The 19,910-nt window shown below is 38.1% G+C and overlaps 1 protein-coding gene across 3 annotated transcripts in view; it reads left to right on the top strand.

The window, feature by feature from the left end:
• PUS10 (pseudouridine synthase 10) overlaps positions 1 to 19,910 on the top strand; it is a 33,886-nt gene that overhangs the window by 2,381 nt on the left and 11,595 nt on the right. For 2 of the 3 annotated variants that reach the window (XM_054822527.1, XM_054822528.1), the window contains exons 3-9: positions 1,247 to 1,513; positions 3,165 to 3,251; positions 9,750 to 9,784; positions 12,260 to 12,371; positions 14,071 to 14,132; positions 16,709 to 16,754; positions 19,561 to 19,625. In XM_054822527.1, the coding sequence (XP_054678502.1) occupies positions 1,247 to 1,513; positions 3,165 to 3,251; positions 9,750 to 9,784; positions 12,260 to 12,371; positions 14,071 to 14,132; positions 16,709 to 16,754; positions 19,561 to 19,625 (674 nt within the window). The remainder of the gene's footprint in view (positions 1 to 1,246; positions 1,514 to 3,164; positions 3,252 to 9,749; positions 9,785 to 12,259; positions 12,372 to 14,070; positions 14,133 to 16,708; positions 16,755 to 19,560; positions 19,626 to 19,910) is intronic. The other variant, XM_054822530.1, reaches the window with a different exon arrangement.

A 19,910-nucleotide genomic window follows, 5' to 3' on the forward strand; every position in this document is an offset into this window, starting at 1 on the left:
TAAGTAGTAAAGGGGCTGTGGGCAGTGCAGCTGATGCAGAGGAGGAACCATCAATGCTCCAAACTTTTTTGCCTCATATTTCCTCCTTCTTTCAGTAGAATTGGTGAGAGGTTGTAACTGAAGAATTGCAGAGCACAGGTTAAAGATAAATCTTCTTTTTTCAATCGGTCAAACACAGTGTTATTAGGCATCCTTTTTAGCTGACCTTAGTGCTGAAATTCAGTGTTCTTCAACTTTTTCCTAGCTGTGCACAATCATTCTTGCCTTTGTTATTGTATTTGATGATACTCCTCAAATTGGTTTTGGCTATTTGCTCCTCCTCCTCCATATTGGTTCTGAGACCTCTCTCGTTGTGTAGGCCAAATAAACATCTCCATTTACCTGGTCTAATCCCTTGTCTTTATGCTTGCATCTTCTGGTGTCTGTCTTGATTCTTTCACCTTTGTTCAAGTTTAGACTCTCCAGAATTCATTTTTAACATCTTTCTTCCTTATCCTTTTCCATTTTCTATCAATCATTTCAGAAGTGTTAATTCCATATGCCATTTTTTATTCTTTTGCATCTCTACCTAATTTTCCTCTGAGTTGCAACAACACAGTAACTGCTTGTCTTTATTACTGCAGACCTTTCAATAAATCTTTCTTTCTGAACTATGTCTTGCCTCTATCTCTCATCCTTCCTAAAATTCAGAGACATGCAGATAATTCTTCTCTCTCCTCACCAGCACATCCTTTAATTTTTTTAGGCTTTTCTCTTTATATCAAGTTCTTCCTCTATGTATTTAATTTCACCCTCACCTGTATCTGCTCTGATTTTCTTCTCATACTATACTAGCCAACTCTCTTCCTAGTCATCAGGGCTAATGGAGTTGGGGGAATTAAATTCTAACATAATCTAAATGACAGAGAGGCAATAAACATCTGTTTTCATTGAGTAGTGATGGGGCCGAAGATAAATGCATTTCTGTCAGTCAGGTCTGTAAAATGCGTTCACTCTTCTTGGATGATAAAGAAGTCTGTTCAGAAAAATTCAATTTCCCTGCATAACATTTTGAGAGAAATACAGCTTGGAGCTTTTTAATTGTGTAGATGTCTTTTGGTATAAATTCCAAGTTATTAATTACATACACTAAGGCTGAACTGGAATGGTTAGTACTACCTTTTAGAATTGTGTTTGTAAGTGCTTGCTACGGCATAGGAGAAAAGAGGAAAAAACAACAACAGTGTGATTCCTCTGTTTGTGTTAGGATTTGATGAAGGATTTGAAAGATTTTCTGAAAAATAATCAAGAAAAAGAAGATATGGTTTGTTTTGACGTAGTTGACCCACCTTGTAAGAGAATCAGACTTGAAGACACAGAAGAAGGGCCTGATGATGTGAAGCACAATGGAACACTCCAACAGATTCCTTCGGTTAACGATGAAAATACTGCGATGGAGAACTCAGCTGTGGAAGTTTGCAATGTGTGTTTGGGAATTCTTCAGGAGTTCTGCGAGGTTGACTTTGTTAAAAAGGTAAATAACCAGTGTTTAACCTTTACGTGTACTTTTATTGGAGCCCATGTATGTTGAGGCCTACAGTATAGAGCTGGTGATCAAAACCACCATGCAATTAAACAATTGAAAGACACCGGAAAACAAACTGAAATCTTTACCTATTTTGAATATTTGAAATGTAGATGGCGCCATTCAACTATGTACTGCTCCTTGACAGTGTTTGCATTCATTCTGTGCAGCTGGGAAATTAAATTTGTCGGTGTGACCATATTTTCCCCAGGCCTTGTCATAATGCAACTTTTTTTTTTAAAATAGCAGTGCAGGTGCAATGAAATGAGTGCTAGGAGCACGTTTTCCTAAGAAAAGGACTCAGATGCGTAGTTACATGAATTTAGGAGATAACCTGAGGTTAGCTGCTTAGATTACAAGGAAAAAAATCACTGTAAATGATGACCTCTCTTTACTTTTGCTGTATGAAGGGAAAATAAGGAGGCGTTAAATGCTGTGCTCTTCAGCTTAACTACATGTTTCTAATATAGCATGAGTCTGTCTTCACCGTGTACTACTATTTAGAAAGCCACAGAGGAAGAAAATGTTTTGATGATACAACAGACTGTAGATAATGGAGAAAATATGAGTTAGGAGAGAATATGGGCATAACAGGCATTGCAAACATCATCTCTGAGCAGTAAAATTGCTTATGTGACAAACCAAAATATCAGCTAGAAAAATCCGACTTGCATTTGAGATGCTTAACAGAGTTTTAATAGAAAAGAGTTTGGTTTAATAGTATGTTTATATCTAAAAATGGGACTAAACAGCATAATTTATAGTTTCTGTTGTTGCAGTTCATGATGTTTCTTTTTTGTTTCCGTTGGCAGAGTATATATATTTTTACAGAATCCACTTTTAAGACTTGTTTAGTTACTGTCTTGAGTAGCAACGGAAAATCTGACAGCATTTGTTAAGGCACCACAAAACCTGATTATTTTATAAGGAAATTTCATTATCTCAGATGTTGATTTCACCTTGAAAGCTCAGAGTTAGTCTTTGTTAACATTCACCAGAAATCACTGACATTTTGGATGACTTCTCCATGTGTGTTTAAGCTTACTTCCAGTAGCGAGACAAATCTAGACATTAGCTCTCGCTAGCCTACTTCAAAATGTTTGATGCATGTTTGGGTTCTTTATTTCCAGTGACAAACATGATTTTTTACAGTGAAGAGGGATTATGAATTAATACTGTGGATACCTGCTTGTTCCTGTCTTATCCCAGGACCTTAAACATTTTTATTGTTGTAGAATTGTATCACTGCCATGAAGAAAAACATTCTGAGTCAGCTGTTCTAGCTTTTGGTCACTGTGGTGTAATTTATTGCACTAAGATTTCAGTATGCAGTTGGTCTCAGCCTTCAAATAGTGAGTTTGGTTGTTTCATAATGCCACAGCAATTAGGATACAGTTTATTAGTATCTTTTTTTTTAACAAAACAAAAAAGCTTATATTTCAATAAGTTGTTAGGGATTACTCTGGTTTGTAGGTTTGGCATCTGTCTGAACGTGTATTAACATGGATTTACAGTGATTATGCTAGAATAAAGACTATCCTAAAAGATTATCAACTCAGTTCCATTGCTGTGGTTTACTATTAAAATCCTTCTCTTACAGGTGTGCCAAAAGGTTAATTCCGCTGACTACCAGTTCACTAGTTTTGTATTTTCTGTGTCGCTACCCCCACAGCTGTCTGTCAGGGAGGTAAGTGTTTACAGATACTTCTTCATAACTTAAATGCATAGTAAAGAAAATAACTGTGCAATGTACAAGCTGGAGGTGGTTTGATTTTTTAATTGCTATTGTTTAAAAAAAAACAAACAAAAAACCCCAAAAAACCCCCACGTGCTAGAAATTAAGTCTGCTCTCCCCTTCCTTTTTTGTGAGTATTATTTTAATTAATAAAGTGTCTGAGTCGCTTCAGTTTTCAGTTAGCCCAGGAGTTATTTTACATCTGAAAATGTAAAAGGAGTTTCTTCAAACCTTCGGTGTATTGTTCCCTTTGGTACAGATGCCTGCTCTGCTTTGTGGATCTTCTCGGAGAAGGAACTGCACAGCTGGTGCCTTTCCTGAAATAAATGATAATTGGTAGTGCAGAATACAAATGAAGGAATTTGAAGATGAACTCTTTAACTGTTCAGCATTTTAAATGATATGAAAATGCACATTTTAATAGTCACCTGTCTTGGGCATTGTTGAAAGTCTAGATTTGTAAAACTACAGTTTATAGCAGTTGTAAAACTACTGATTTTGATGGCAATTTTAATCAAACTTAAATTGTTTACATTTCAGTCTTTCAATTACAGAAGATAATGATAACATGGAGAGGTGTATAACCCTGGTAAATTGTTTTTTTAAATTGAGGGAGAATGCTAAGCATAGTATAGCTTTATCAATAAAATGCCAATTTTTGCTTAGTCGTGAGATGTTTTATGACGTTCCCCTGCTTTCTGATAAAAAATGATGCAAAAATACTGTTCTAGAGGGTAACATGTAAATCTTTATGATAGATGCCTGCTGTGGCAAGATGTAGTAGCAGCTTCAGTGAACGTGGCAGAAAGAAGCGTAGGTCTCGGATTTATATATAAACCTGTAGTGAGGTCTGTTCTCATCCCACCCAGTTTGATTGTTAAATAATCTACTACTTTTAGTGTTGATTTGTAGTGTTAGTTCTGGCATCTCGGGCAAATGCCAGTGTAATAGCTGTGTTGTGCTAACATATATTCTGCTTCTAAGTTTTCTTGAACGTAAGATTCTCTACCTCCCACCTGAAATTAAGCATAGTTGGAGTGTTTGCTTCAGCTGCCACGGTGTCTGGTGAAATAATACCAGAACAAATTGCTTTGTGCTTTCTGGCTGGATGAGCTGCCCTTATTCCTATTTGATTTTATCGTCATCCGAATCATGAGATATGTCAAAAACCCACTTTCAGGCTAGGTGGGTATATGGATGCATGCGTGTACGCCTGTGATGCTCTGTAAAACTCCAAATGTAGGTTAAACTTACTCCAATCTCATGCCTGGTGTAAACTTAGGTGTTTAAAAAAAAAGAGGAGTCTTATTATTTTTAGGGTACTATTGATCAGGTCTTTTCTGTTTCCAGTCTACCTTTGCTAGTCATTACTGAGACCATCCTTACTTACTCTATTCATTATAGCCTCAATGAGCGAAAAACAGTGATGCACAGAATCTTTTGGCTAGAGTCCCAAGTGCAATTCCCATGTTATCAAGTTCTTAACACATTTCCATTATGCATCTTTACCATTATCTAGCTTAAAAATATCTTTTCTTTTTTTTTTTCCCATAGCCTAGCTATATAACGGTGGAGATGAGGAAAGAAAAATTTGATGCTACTGCTCTTCCTCAGCCTCCTTGTGAGTCTTTGCCAGAATGCATCGGTAGAGGGTGTTATTGCATTGCAGTTCTAGCTCAGTGATGTACTCACACTGATCCGAACAAGCAGGGCAAGTGTTTCTGTCTGCTTTTGAGGCAGCCTTGGCTGTAAACAGAAGCAAAAAACAATAGTTTGCTTCAGAGAGTTCCTTTTGCTGATTGAAATGTTGATGATACACTGAGACTGTGTTGACTGGGAAACTGACTTGTCAAATGCAGTTGGTAGACACCCAGATTTAGTACTTTATAATTTCTGTCTTCTAAGTGTAATAAATTATTAGTTTGATAAAAGGGATGAGATGTAATTTTTAACCTGTCCATCTGCTTCATTCAAGGTATCTTGTCCTTATGTTCAAACAAGCAAACAATACTATAGTGCGTAGCACAACCAAAGGAATAAAAGTTGTGGTGTGGGTCCAGAAATGAATAGGTGGCGTGAGATGAGTAAGCAGAAAGTTCCAAAAGCAGATCTGTTCTCTTTGGGAACAGTTTTGGTTCATCTGGGAGCAGGTCTGCATTAGGCAATTCCTGCTGTCCCTTCTATTTCATCCCTTCGGTCTTGCCAAATGCTAAACCAGCTGTTTACGTAGCTGTGATCTCACTGAAGGGGTGAAAATGGGTGATGGTGGAGAAAGAAGCTCTTTAAAATCATGGAGCTTTATTTACCACCTATCCGTTTATCACTTAAAAAAATAATTGGTAAAAACAGTTCCTGTTTTACAGTTACCAAAAAGCAGCAAATAATATGATATGTCAAATATCTCAAAATGCTTTGTGTTGGAAAGAGATCTCTTGTTAAATTTTGCTTTTAATTCTTTGAACTGCACTGTACAAGAACATAGGTAATTTTATCGTAAAAGGACACCCCAAAGACAGCCTCCCTCCCGTTGACCTTTTGTATGACACACAGATTTTCTCTGACTTCTTTTTAACAGAAAAATCAGAAACTGCCTTTTAATATTACCTTCAACTAATTTAATTATGATGGTTGTCATCTTGCCAAGTCTAAAATGTACGATAGGAGCTGAAGAAGAGTGGGACATAAAATTTACATTTGCATAGTATTTGTATCTGCAATGCAAAGAAGCTATCACCTCTTTCCACAAGTAGGATATTTGATTAAAATAAATCATAAATACAGGAGTCCCAAGTTTATGTTAGGCAACTATATTAGAATATGAAGTGAGTCATGCCCTTCAAAAGGGTGACTGTTAGCTATGTCTCTAGTCTCAGTTGTGATCCATCATCCTGGTACTTGCTACAAGGACATTGATGCAAATAGCATCTGTAGTCATTACTCCCTGTAGGACTGTGGATATACCTCATCATGGAATTCCCCATCTCGAAGCTCTTTTCTAATACGGTGAAAAAATGCTGTGGCTGGGATTGCACATGGTATTTCAACTGTTGCCACTGTGATCCCTCAGATAGCATTAGAATAATATCCTGCAGCTTGTAATCAATATAGTGCCTGAGCTAGTGTATTTCAGAAATATATTCGCTGCTAAGCATTGCCCTGCAGGCTTGAGTTCTGTAATGAGCATTTTTCATTTTCAAACCACTTCACAAACATAAAGTAATTATGAAGTAGAGGGATCTGATCCCCTGCTTCACATACAGCTGGGAGAGAGTAGAGCAGGGGAGTGAAGGCATAGGTGTAGAGGGGTTTGACTGGCTTGGTGGTTGAATGTGATTTGGAATTTGGGATCTTTTGGCTTCTGCGCTCACAGTACCCTAATCTATTGCATCCTCTTAATTGAAGGGGAAAAGTAATTTTTTTAATTCTCTTTCAATTTTGAAGTCAAGAGAGAAGAGATGAAATTTGAGCTGTGGTCTCATTTTAGAATAGTTACTTACATGCAGAAGTTTTCTCTGTTTTGGAATTGTACCCCCAAAAAAACAGGGGAGAGGAGTGAGATTAGCCACCTGACTGACTACCAAACCTACTCTATATGTGCTTTAAATCAAGGCATATGAGATTTTTTAAATTGGCATTTGTCAAATGCAGATTTCTAGACCTGGTTCTATGGTTGTCATATTCTCTAGTTCAGAATTATGTTCAAGGAATTTCAATTGGAAACTATTTTTTATTTATGATTTTATCTGGGTTATTATGCAAACAAGATTACAATATACTTCATGGTGTTTTGTGAAGCAGTCTTACTCATACTGTCTACATATGCAGTATAATGAATCACAGTGGATTTGAGTAAACACTATTCCATCAACACAGCTATATTTATTTTGTTCAGTAGTGTGCTGTTTTGTGTATTGTGTATCGTAACAAAGTTTGTGTTCTCTCTGCGCCATCCTTCTTTCCCTTTAAAATTTCTAGCAGTGTTTTTAGGATTCCCTCATTCTTTTAGATTTACCAAAGCTAGGAAAATAGACTTTTTTTTGATGCAGTTCCTCTATTAGCATGTAAAAGAGATCTATGATGTGGTTCCTTCTGATATCAATGAAAAGGTGATGTGATCCTGGCTCTGCTCCTTCAAGTTTGGTACATGTTTTCAAACGTCTTCGTTAGAATTCTTTCCTTGACAACAGACAGTAATTCTTTTGACAGGGTTTGGGGGTAGGTTGTTCTTAAAGCACCATATATGAAGAATTAAAGACAGGGATGGAATTTAAAATCTGAAGAATTTAAATTAGTGGTATTCACTGCTTTTGAGATACCAACTCTTTTGGACATTGCATGTGTATATGTGGTTGTACAACAAGCACATGGAGTCACCTTTCTCTGACACTTTACTAGTAGTCTGCAGTCCACAAACTAAAAACTACTAGTTTTGATTTTTTTTTCATTGTAGTTGTTTCAGTGGTTGGTTTTTTTGAATTCATCTTCAGTGAGGATGGTGAGACTAGGCGTCCAGACTGTGTGTTGACGGTACCGGTTCTATTAGTTACGTGGCATCCTGCCAGTCTACAATGTTCTTGTTAGTAGATGAAGAACTGAGAATGTTATTGTTGCTTTGTTGTAGGAAGCTTTGAGGGGAATTTTTCTTTTATTAGTTGCTTTTGCACTGATAAGCATTCTGTCGAAATGGAAACACTGTACAGGTCTTCTGAATACCGGTGTCCAACATCACTGTTTTTTTCAACTTTATTAAAGACCTAATAGAAAGGCCATTTGAGGTCAAAGTTAAAATTCTGGTTAACTGTAATGCACTTCACTTTAGTAAGGTACGTTTTCATTGTGGTGCAGGGAATGGCAGTCAGTCTTGGCCCACGCAGAGGCAAAATTTAAAGCCTAAAGTGCTGAACAATTACTATTACAAGGTAATAGATCATCTTGTAGAATCCCTATTTCAGTACAAAGATAAGTGAGTGAGACTGCAGAGAGATGTACTTCTAAAATGTTTGGGTCCCCAGAGCAGAGTGTGGGAAAGATATGCTTTTGGAAGCTTTTGGCATAACCAGTGTTGTTTGCAAGTCTTCAATTTCTCGATCCTTTTTAATTTTGTTCAAGTCTGTTAGTGCTGCACTGATTCGATGGCTATTGCTCCTTTGTGCTTACTTTTGTGGGGTTTTTTCTATTGTCCTTTCATACCAGTGGTAATTTTAATTCTGCTTTTGACCTTTGTTATAACCATTGGTAATTCTTATACTGCTGAGTTCCATTTGTTGGCTGGGACACCTGAGTGAAGGTTCATGGTCTTCTTTCCTGGGCAGTATCACATCTAATGCCACATTATGTTTCTTTACATATATAAGGCTGCTAGAGGAGAGGAGTAGAGTTTGAGGAAGTATTTACAATGCACAGATTGAGGACAATCAAACATTAGCACAGGTTGTCCAGAGAAGTGGTGCAGCCTCCATTACTGGAGGTTTTCAGGAACTCACTGGATAAAGCCCTGATCAGCCTGGTTTGTTTTCATAGCTGACCCTGCTGTAAGCACAAGGTTGGATAGAGACCTCCTGAGGTCTCTGAATTATCCTGTGATCACACATATAAAGCAAATATTACTTCTTGGAACCTCTGCTCAAAGAAGTGTATCAGGAGCTGCAGAAGGTGGTATTCACAGAGAACCTGCGCAGAGCGACCAAGGGGCCATTGGGAAATGAAAAAGGAGATTTCAAGGTTGAATCTGCCCATCATTCTCAGATCATATCTTCCAGCCATTCCTACATATGCTGTGTGATAAATAATTGTTAGTGAACTTGAGCATTTATACTAAAAGCTCCCTCTGATTTCTAGAATTATTCCTTCTGTACCTCAGCTTTCTCATAGTCAGCCTGTGTCTCCTAAACTAAGTGGTATGCTTTAAACAAGGGGACAGTCTTCAGGGAAAGGGTTCCTGATTACCATAAAATCAAGTATGTCTTTTATTGCATACTTTTTATAATGGATGATTACTGAATTTCTCTTTTTTTTTTTTATTTCTATGTCAAATCGTTTTTCATATACCATCCATTTAGACACTTCTTTTTTTTTTCATTTATCTGTATGGTAGATAGCTGCTAGGTGCACTTGACTTAGGCTGTCAGAGTCTTTTTCTAATTATAGTGTTAATAGCAAGTTTCAAAGTATGTTTAATGCAGTCTGATCTTTTTTTTTTTTTAAAGCCAGATAAGATTTGAGGTGAATTGCAAAGTGATCTTACAAATAAAAACAAACACCAATTCTATCTTTCCACTTCTAAAGCAAAAGCTAAATTGAAATCCTAATACTTCATTTTTGTCCTGAGTTTTTATAACATTTTTCCTTCTGCTAACAGTCTCTCAAATTGTTGGAGTTTTGAGCCTTAATTTCACTTGCCTTTTTTTTTTTTTTTTTCCCCTCTCCCTGGGCATGGCTGGTGACCTATAGCGTGCTGCTTGGCTGCTGGTAAAACAGGAAATGGGGTGAGTAATTTCTTTTGGCAAACCTCATACCACTTCTACCAGAGAGTTCTCCAGATTTAGAGAAAAGAGAGATACTCTTACTATAACTTTTTTCCAGCATAGTAGAAATGAGAAACCACTTAATGCAGTGGACCTACTGAAACATGTACGTTAAGAGAAAATTTTAACCAAACAATTAATGCTCTGTTTTCGAGGTCAGGACAGTTGCTTTCATATAAAGGTACTTCTGCTAACTGTTGTGGAATATGTAGACTCACTTCCTATGTCCTTGGCCAAGATTTTAACTTACTTTGTACTTTCAGAACTAAGAATAAGGAAATTCAGAATTGGGATGTGCTGTCATTTTATTTTTGGGGTATTATTATTATTATGTTTTTATTGTCCATAGCTTTTGCTGACTGTCTGACGAGAACTCTTTTATATAGATACCATTTGTCTATACAAATGTTGAGCAGGCAAGAAGATGATTTTATAGTCCTGTCCAGTTGTCCGGTTTACTTGATGCTTACGGAGGATAAGATGGCAGCTGCTTTTTGTGCTGTTTTTTTTTTTTAACCTGGTTTGACTTTAATTGGGGTTTCTTATCTCTTTTGCCTTATGGTGAGATTATAGCTAGGACATGGCATTTCAACTTGGAATGCAGGCTGTCTGTCCAACTGTACGGCTTTGAGTTGACTTAGTGGTCCTGAGAGGTGCCATGATGCCATCTGTGACCCAGAATCTTCTTGTACATGGAAGACATAATGCAATACAGACCTCTTCATTTTGGCACCATATCAGGTTTAGATTACATTAATAGTGACTGAAACTTGTTAGTCAGATAGTGGTGAAAAGTCAGTAGTGTTGCAAGAAAGATACTGGTGCAGTGGGTGCAAGTTAGTTTTGACTCTTCTTTTTTGTACCTCGGTGTTTTGAAATCAATTTAAATGCTTGATTCTTTGTCTGCTCCAAGACACTGCCATTCCTGGCCAAATGAGAGCATATTAGAGCTGTTTTGAATGGCTAAATTGTCTTTGTGGGCAAGAAGAAAGAAATCCACTTGTCTCAAAGTTAGTTGAGGATACTGAACTAGTCTTTGGTGGAAGCCATCTTGGCTGAAAGTACCCTTTCAAGATATTCGTAGAAAGCTAGGCTAAAAGATGATGAATCACTTCCTACTTTGAGACTAATTTAAAAGCAATTGTTTCATTAAATTGCTTCTGAGAGGATGAGGCCCTGTAGGGCAAATAGCCTACCACTGGTGGCATTTGTACAGGAGGGCATGTGCTCTGCTCTGTAAGTTCCCAAACAAGTGGTTTGAAATCATATGCTGGCGTCCTTACAGGCATCCGTTCCTTTTAACTTCTCTCTCCATAGGCAAAGACACAGGAGTCGAGGCCTGGTCTTGTACCTACAGACATAGTTGAGCCTGTCCCAGCAAAGCCAACAGAGATTGTCATCTGGGCTTTTCCTTTTATGAATTTGTGCCCACTGGAGTTCATGCCATCCTTTAATGAAGGACTTGATTGCCATTTTAACAATGAAAATAAGTCTTAACAAGATTATTTTTTTTAAACAAAGGAATTTTGTGCATCTCTTTTTCTCAGGTCTTCTCCAGGAAGACTGGAAAGACTTTTGCAACTTTTGATCTGCCGTGAAGCTATGGCCTGAGTTTCCTCAGTGCATGTTCTTTCACACAATAAAAAAAAGAATCTATATTTAAATGTTAGTAAAAAAAAAATCACTGGCAAATAGAAACAAAGCAAAACAAGATATAGCTTAGGGTGGAAGCTGGACAGGAGTCTCCTTAGCAAGTAGCACAGCTGCTGCCCTGTAGAATCCAGATACTCAGTTTACCCAAGGTGAACTAGATGTTGATTTACTACCAGAAGGATCTTGTCTCCATTTGCATGTACCTTCTGTCTGTCTTGTGTTAACATAAGTGCTTATGTGACCACCTGGAGAGCTGATCATCTCACTGATCTGGCTGAAAAACAAAACTTTTTTTTTTGGTGGATTAGGGTTTGCTTTAAATGGGAACAGTGGGCTGGTATTACTTACCATGCTGTGTGGTGTCAGCATGCAAGTGCTGGCAGGAATGCATGGCCAGAGGCAGGGAGCAGGAAGTAGTCCTAAATTGGCTTGAGCTGACTGTACCTCAAGTAGCTACACCTTTAGCTACGCCCTGCCAAACTCTTCTGTGTTTATTGGGAAGCATCTTACCTGGAATCCTGGTCTGGCCTTAATGTTTCCTCAACACTTTGTTAATTCAGTACAAAGATTCAGTGCCATTTATAGGAGGTCTTGAAACAGCCTTTCCTTCTTTTATGTTATGGTCTGTATGCTTAGTACTTTTGTCCTTTTTTATTTGTGCATTGTTTATTTACCTGGGACTAGTTACTTAAGTAGTTACAAGTACTTGAAATATTATATGTCGTGTATCTATCTTTGACAGACTCCTGTGCAAGTTATTATTTCTTTGTGTATGTGATTCAGAAAACTGGGCCTTTCCTTGGCAAAGGATGACATTGTTCAGCTGAAAGAAGCTTATAAGTGGATTATTCATCCCCAATTGTCAGAAGAGTTGGGTGTTCCTGCTGATGGAAAGGTGTTGTATAAAAAAGAAACACTTCTTTTCTGTCTGTTTTTTATTTTTTTTAATATGTGTTTGTGTGTGTGTGTATATATATATTTATACACATATATATATGAGGGGGGAAAAATAAAAATATACTTTTTTTTCCCTCGTTAACAGATAAACAAGTTGCACTGCTCTTATATTCACTGTAGAGGGAAGCAGGGGGAAAGTTCTTTTAACCAGAGATCTCCCACTCTCAATACTGACAGGTCCAATCAATTTTTTGTACACATAGATCATTGCATCTTCTGAAACCATTGTAGTCTTTTGCTAAATCTCTTGCTCTTGGGCTGCCATCCTCCTTTTATCAGTGAGGCTTTCAGTTTTCTCATTTTCCAGAATCTCTGTTTTCCAGAGGCTAAGGAATGCTCACACATTCCTTCTTTGCTCTCCTATTACTGCCAACACTGTTACTGCTCTGTGCGATAAATTGTTCAGGTGGTTAGCATGTTAAATTCTATGGATAAAATGTATTTCTGAAATACACTGAATGAGGAAAGACTGGTCCTTGTTCACTTTAATCAATACTAGAGATAGGTATGTTGGAACCTGCAATACCTGTAAGTAGGCAATAGAAATGTTTTTTCAAACCCTGTTTTCAACTTTCAGATTCCAACTAATGTTCTTAAAATGTTTCTGAAATGTATTGACAGAACATGACATTCAGATGTTGCCAGACAAATTCAGTAGCACCATCATCTTGAATGTAAAATTTCTGCAAACATGGCTAAAATTCCTGCTGAGGACATGGCATTCTGCAGGTTTTACTTGTCATCAGCTGTAGGACTGACCCCAGGACTAGACTCACTTAGTCTGTAGCTTGGTTTGTCAGCTTCCAGAATAATTACAGATCGTCTTTTCCCAGGAGTGCTAATTGAAAGCATCCTTTTTGTCTTAGTGAAGAAAGAAACACTCAGTTACCCTGAAGATGATCCAAGAAGAAACAAACTTCTTACATACCAAGTTAGCAAAAGCTCTAAAACGCTTAGGCACTGAGCCACTCCAGACATCATTGTACCATAAAAGTTACTTGTCTAGTGCTCTTTATCTACAAGGCACTTGAATATTAGCCAATCTTTTCAATAGCCCCCTTGAGGTGTTCTGGTATCTGAATAACAGAAGTAATGAGTGTTGTTTGCCCAAGGCCAAAGAGGGAATTGGGGGTAGAATTGAGATTACACTAGAGTTTCTGGTCTAGCTGTCAATCCACTAGGACATGTTGCCTTTCTTTGCCCCAAGGCCATCCAGTCATTGCAAACGAAACCCCTGACAAAATTTACAGTGGTGACTACTACAGGGTTTTTATCTTTATTCCATGCTATGCACTGCTCTCCCAGAAGGTTTGTTAAGTTTAGTGACCGTAATAGGCTTTGAGCATACACTGTCTCTGACTCAGTTCCCCCTGTGCAAAATGAGGCTGGTATCTATGATGTGTAGGTCACTTATGTTTTTGAAGTGCTCTCAGATCATCTTTGGTTACTTCAGAAATGCAAATGCTATTATGGCACACTTTTTAATGTCTGTAGATGATTTGTAGAATAAGTGGGTTACTTCCTCTTTTGTCTGCCTCTTGACTGTTTTTCTAATATTACAATAAGGGTGCTAGAGAATATTCTCCGTTTGTTTAAAAAACTATTACCTTCCTTTTTTTTTCTTTTTTTTAATTTAGAGTTTGTTTGAAGTTAGCGTGGTCTTTGCTCACCCAGAAACAGACGAGGAGTGCCATTTCCTGTAAGTTTTTATATAAATAACAAAAGATCTTTATCTAAATATTGTGCAACATTGTTGGTTTGGATTTGCTACACAAGAGACTATGCAGTGTTTATAAACTAGAATGAGGCCTGCGTCTAAACTTCCTCATATTCAGATAGAGTTGCAGAGCTTAAAGTTACGCCATCTCTGTCTGGTTAATTCTGTGCTTTAAAGTCAATAAACAAAATCATCCAGAATTTTGATTTGAACCAGAAGGAGAACATCCACATAAGTTGTTCCAATTTCAGCCCTTTTCAAAGTCATTACACTCTTCAATATAGTCATATTATTTAAAAAAATAAATTTAAACCTCGTAGTTGCAGGTGGGAGGATCTTTTGAGGTTGTGCCTAGGTTTTCCTGCTCTTGTAGGAGACATAGATGGGAAGGAAGGCTTAGAAGTGAGTTAATCCAACTTAGCTGGTCGATGAAAACCCTGGCCACTACATGTAGTTTTTGGCCTGGCCCAGTAGAGCATCTGCTACACACAAAGAAGCAAAATATTTCTATGAATTTAGCTACCATTTAATCTGATTTCTCAAAATCTAGCAGTAGTATATTCTGGATAATTAGGTTCACTCTTCCTGTTTGCTGATGCTTCCTGGAAAACTTAAGTTTCACTCAGTTTTATCACTTATGCTTCTACTGCAAGTTAAATCTTAGCGTAGAAAGAGGCTCAGCATAGAATTTCTGATTTCTCTGTTGTGTAGTGACTTCATCTCTTGAGACTAGAGATTTCCTTTGCAGCATTTATAGATTTCCCTGATTTTCCCCCTTTTGGCACTTTGTGATCTTTGTTTGAATGCCCAATCTGCCACCTTCTTGGTTTACAACAACTGCATCCTTCATATGTCTTGGGGTGGGGGGGTGAGGGCATACCTGCTTGGTGACATACCTGATATTAGGAAGAACTGATTACCAGCACTTGCTGAACTTCTTTCCTGTCCAGCTTCTTCAAGAGTGGGCAAAAGGGGGAGAAAGTGGTAGGGCCAAACTACAATTATAAATAATTGTACCCGCAATCCTGTAAAAACTCAAAAGTTTCTGGATCCTGCACCCTTTTGTTTTAATTTATTTAATTTTACTTGATCAGTTCTTGTTTCCTGTAGTGCTCTTCCCTCCTCTGAAACCTGGCAGCTCTTATTTTCAGGTCACTCTTCCACCCTTTTTGTGACCTTTCAGAAATGTTGATGTCGAGCATGTCATGATGCCATTGTTAGCACTCTAAGCGGAATAGTTGTAGAGGCGAAGACTGCAAAGAAGTTCCATTCCACACACCAGCTACTCAGGTTTATTCCATGTGACTTGACAATATCCCTTTATGTGCCTTTTCTTTGTAGCATACTTAAACAGCAATTTAAGGTTTTAGACGTTTTTCTGAAGTGACAGCGTATTACCTAATTTAATGACGTAGTTTCTCAGGCGTCAAGGCATTCTGCATACGTGAATGGCTGGGCATATTCTTAGGCAATGGTTTGGTTTCGATATAAATATGGTAAATTTGGCAATTGTCACGGCTTCAGTAATGACAGTCATGGGTTTTTTTGAAGCAAAGTAGGACCTTGTCTCAACCTGGAGAAGTCCTCCAGGTATGCTTTTGGGTGGGATTTCCAAGTATAGTATCTGCAATTTCTCATCTCTCTAGCTGTTCTTACACAATTATGTGTAGGTAGGTGTGCTAGAGTGACCCTTGGTTTGACGTGGAAGATTGAGCTCTTGTTAGTTTATATTTGGAGCTTTATGTTTAAAGGTAAGGTGATACTAAAATTCTGGAAGAGGGAATTTGCAATGCTTTGTGTCACAAACTGGCCAGGTGAGTTGCTTGTATGGAAACAGCAAGAGGTAAGACCTGCTTCCTTATAGTCTAAAGTAGTTACAGAGGCGTTGAAAAGCACTGGCAAGAAATGATAAATTGTATTGTAGGCTAGAAATCACCTCTAACTGCATACATAGAAATCCACTAATAGGAACAGCAACTTCCTCTACAGTACTCAGAAAAAGTGTTTCACTGACTTGGCTTTCACTTTCGTGAAACAGCCAATAGTTTCCTTTTGAAGAGGCAAAGCACAAATGGTATTGAACACCTGGGGTTACTTTTTCTGTAGTAAATTGAATTTTCCTATCCAGAAGCAGTAATTTGAATCTCTATTTTGTAGTGTGCGTTGTCTAACAGCAAGTACATAAATTTCAAGATGTCAGCAAAACTTGCACAGAACTTAAACATTAATCATGACCTTTATTGAGAAGGATTGGAGAGGATTGAAAGCTAAACTTCTGGTGTGCTTTTCCATCACATCTCAAAGCTGAGGCACATTTGTGTTGGTCAGAGCTAAAGAGGCTTACACAGCTTTGTCCATGATTTTTCTCTAGATCAGCCATGCACACCTTCTGCCATTTGTGGTTTAGGATAAAGTTAATTTTAAAATCTGCTCTGTGCTGAGCTGTGGAAGTGAGATACTGGGCATATTGGTACAAAGACCATGTACATGCTATGCTTATAAGTGTGTCTGTTTATTTTTCTGTACGACTAGCAGCTAATTTTCATTTCTGTATTTAGAGCCACAGCCTGTCCAGACTGTTTCAAACCAGCGAAGAACAAACAGGTAGGATCTCATCACTGTTGTATTTCTTTTGTGACATTCAGAATTTCACAGCAGTAGCTACAGTGAAGAACTTATCTGGGTATTCAGTCAGTGTTTAATGTCTGGTTTTCCTTCTTCAAAAATCTCTCTAGTTTTCAATTGTCTGAAAATAAAGTTGTCTCCTTTATTCACTTAACATTTCTCTCCTTAGGAAAACTAAGAGCTTGGTGCTTTTCTTTAGGTTGTTCATTTTCCTGGCTGTCTAAAGGCCATAATTTTAGGAACGTTCTCTGTAAATACCTCCCTTAAGATCTAGGAATTTGATTGTCATGCATTAAAAGTAGCATAAAAGACGATCCTCAAGCTCTCTGTGGGTAAAACAGTTCAGATAAGTCACATTGCGAAGATGAGACTCCGCAGCCAAAAGGGAAATGATCACACTGCAGTTTTCATGTCCTCTGATCTGAATGAAAGACACAATACGTGCAGGATGGTTTTATCCCGTCTACCTCTGGAGGAGGGAGGGGAGGAAAGAAAAGGGACCTTGCCACTTGTTGCAGGCCCTAAGCACACACACAATCATTGACAGAAAAGAGGACATGTAAGAATAAAATAACAGTTGGAGAGAAACTGATGTAAGTAGGACAGTTGGTGTGATCAGAGGGAGAATGAGTAACTTCTATCAGAAGCCTATGCAAGGCTTTTTATTCTTTCTGGTGAAGTCTACCAACATTTGGCAGAGGCAGTCTGACCCAGGAATTCTGCCTACTCTACTCCACCTGACCAATAAATGCAAGTCTTTTTTTAGACGGATTGTATTGTTACAACTAACTGCTTGCTGCATTGCTTTCCTTTAAAAGGGGGAAAATCCCACATAAGGAGCTAAACCAGCAGGGCTCGGCTGGTAAAACCACACAGACAACAAGATGTAGGGGAATCTAAAGGAAAAAATACTGACTCTGAAGAGCCATCAGAGGTTCATCCTTACAAAGAAGCTGTGCTTGAAGCTGGCTTCAAGGGCTGTGTTAATCAGAGAAGTAGTATAAAAACCGGGTTCTGAGTGAAAATTTCTGTGTCGTCTGCTGTAGATAGTTATTTAAACCTGCTACTAGTTTAAGGGTTTTCCAGCTTGTCTGTTCTGTGAGGAAGGGAAGTGCTATTATCTCTAATTTATGCTTAGAAGGAGAAAGAGCAGCTTTCCTGAAGGCATCCAGGAACTCTGTGTTGGAGCAAAGACTTGAATTGTCCCAAGCAGTGACCCAGTATTTTTCAGGGTTTTGGGTTTTTTTTCCCAAATCCCCAATCCAGTTTGCAAAAAAGACATCATTAGAATGGAAATTCAGCAGATGGCCATCAAGACTGTCAGGGGTCTGGAGCACATGCCCTAGCAGGAGAGGCTGAGGAACCTGGACTTCTTCAGCTTGGAGAAGAGAAGGCTTTTGGGAGGACCCAACTGAATCTCCCCCTGGTACCAGCAGGGAGCCAGGCTGTTCATCACAGTGCCTGGTGGAAGGATGAGAGGCAGTGGAAATAAGTTGAAATGAGAGGTTTGGAGTAGATCTAAGAAGAAACCTTTTACCATGAGGACAGTTGGACAGTGGAGCAGGCTTATGCAGAGAGGATGTGCAGGCTCCATCCTTGGAGGATTTCAAGACCTGACTGGATAAAACCCTGGGTGGTATGGTTTGATCTCATAGCTGACCATGCTTTGACTAGGAGGTTCATTTAGAGACCTAAAGTTGGATTCCACCTCACCTGTTACAACACTTGTTTCTCCTGTTTTGGGAACCTAAATTCTGTGTTTTCTGCCTTAGCCTCACTTGAGTTATCAACAGCAGCGCCTGGCTACGCATAGAGAATGGTAGTCGTGGCTCCTGCCACTATTGTACTATTATTACTACTTTTACTATCAGTTCATCTTTGTGAATTGATGTGGCTTGGGAGTCTGAAGTTGCTTGCCTTCCACAGTTCGGGAACTGCCAGTCCCTACCATTCTGAGCCCTTACTTCTGAGTATGAATGAACTTTTGAACTTTATTATCAGATACCTACTCAACAGTCTTATTTTCAGAAGAACTAGCTGCCTATGGTCACCGAGATAAAAGCTGGGGCTTAGGTATACTTAACTCTTGAAAATGGGGAAGCTGGTTTAGGTTTGTGTTCATGGATTTACAATTCTGCTTTTAGTCTATTTTGCAAATTTGGACCTGAGCTCCCAAGCACTACGTTTTTTGTTCTTGCTTTTGCACACTTTTGTATATCATCTGAAGTAAGATAGTTTCCAGAGATACGCGTGACATTTCTTAAAGCTAACCAAAGGGCAGGCTTAGCAATTGAATATTTTAAGGAGTTGGAGTAGGTTTATTTGGAAGCGTGACAGTAACTTTAAACCTGCTGAAAGTCAGTGGCACTTCTTATTTTTTTTTTCCTGTGTAAAAACAGAGTGAGGAAACATATACTACTGTTTGTACATGTCTTTTAGAAACAAAGGGGCAAATCTTAGTTCTACAACTAAATAGCTGTTATGTTCCAATCTGTCAGCTGTATTAGTTATATTGCTTTCATGTTGTGAGTAAAGTTACTTGAATAGATTTTGGCAAAATTGCCTGTTGCTCTTTGTTGCCCTGTTAAAGTTAGGGTTAAGATTACAGTGAATTCTTGCTGATATAGAGCTGCTTTTAGGTATAAGAAAACAAAAAACACAAGTGAAAAAACTGTATTTTGAGAAGCATGTGGTGTGTATGTTTTAGGGGTTTTTTTTCTTCCTTAGGCATATCCTTCCTTAGCTTCTCTTAGTTCTTGACTCATTTTTTTATTTCACTGTGCAGTCTGTTTTCACTAGAATGGCAGTTATAAAAGCCCTAGAGAAGATAAAAGAAGAGGATTTTCTCAAGTAAGTATATACTGAAAGTAGTTCTTAGTATTATACTTTTGTATAGAATTAGGATGGGCAGGAAAATATTAGGTAGGTAAGTAGTGGTAAGATATCTAGAAAGGAACTTCTAATTGTTTCAATTCTGCTAGTTTACTTGTTAAAAAGTGTTGTGTTTTCTATTCTTCTGGTAATAAAATGTCATTCCAGATCTTTTAATTAAGGAGTAATCTTAAAATGCTTGAGTTAAGCCACAGAGGATGGAAAACTGGACATGAGACAAACGATGGTCCTTTTCCCATTAGT

Source organism: Grus americana, chromosome 3 (genome assembly GCF_028858705.1).
Source record: "Grus americana isolate bGruAme1 chromosome 3, bGruAme1.mat, whole genome shotgun sequence".
NCBI classification, from domain to species: Eukaryota; Metazoa; Chordata; class Aves; order Gruiformes; family Gruidae; genus Grus; species Grus americana.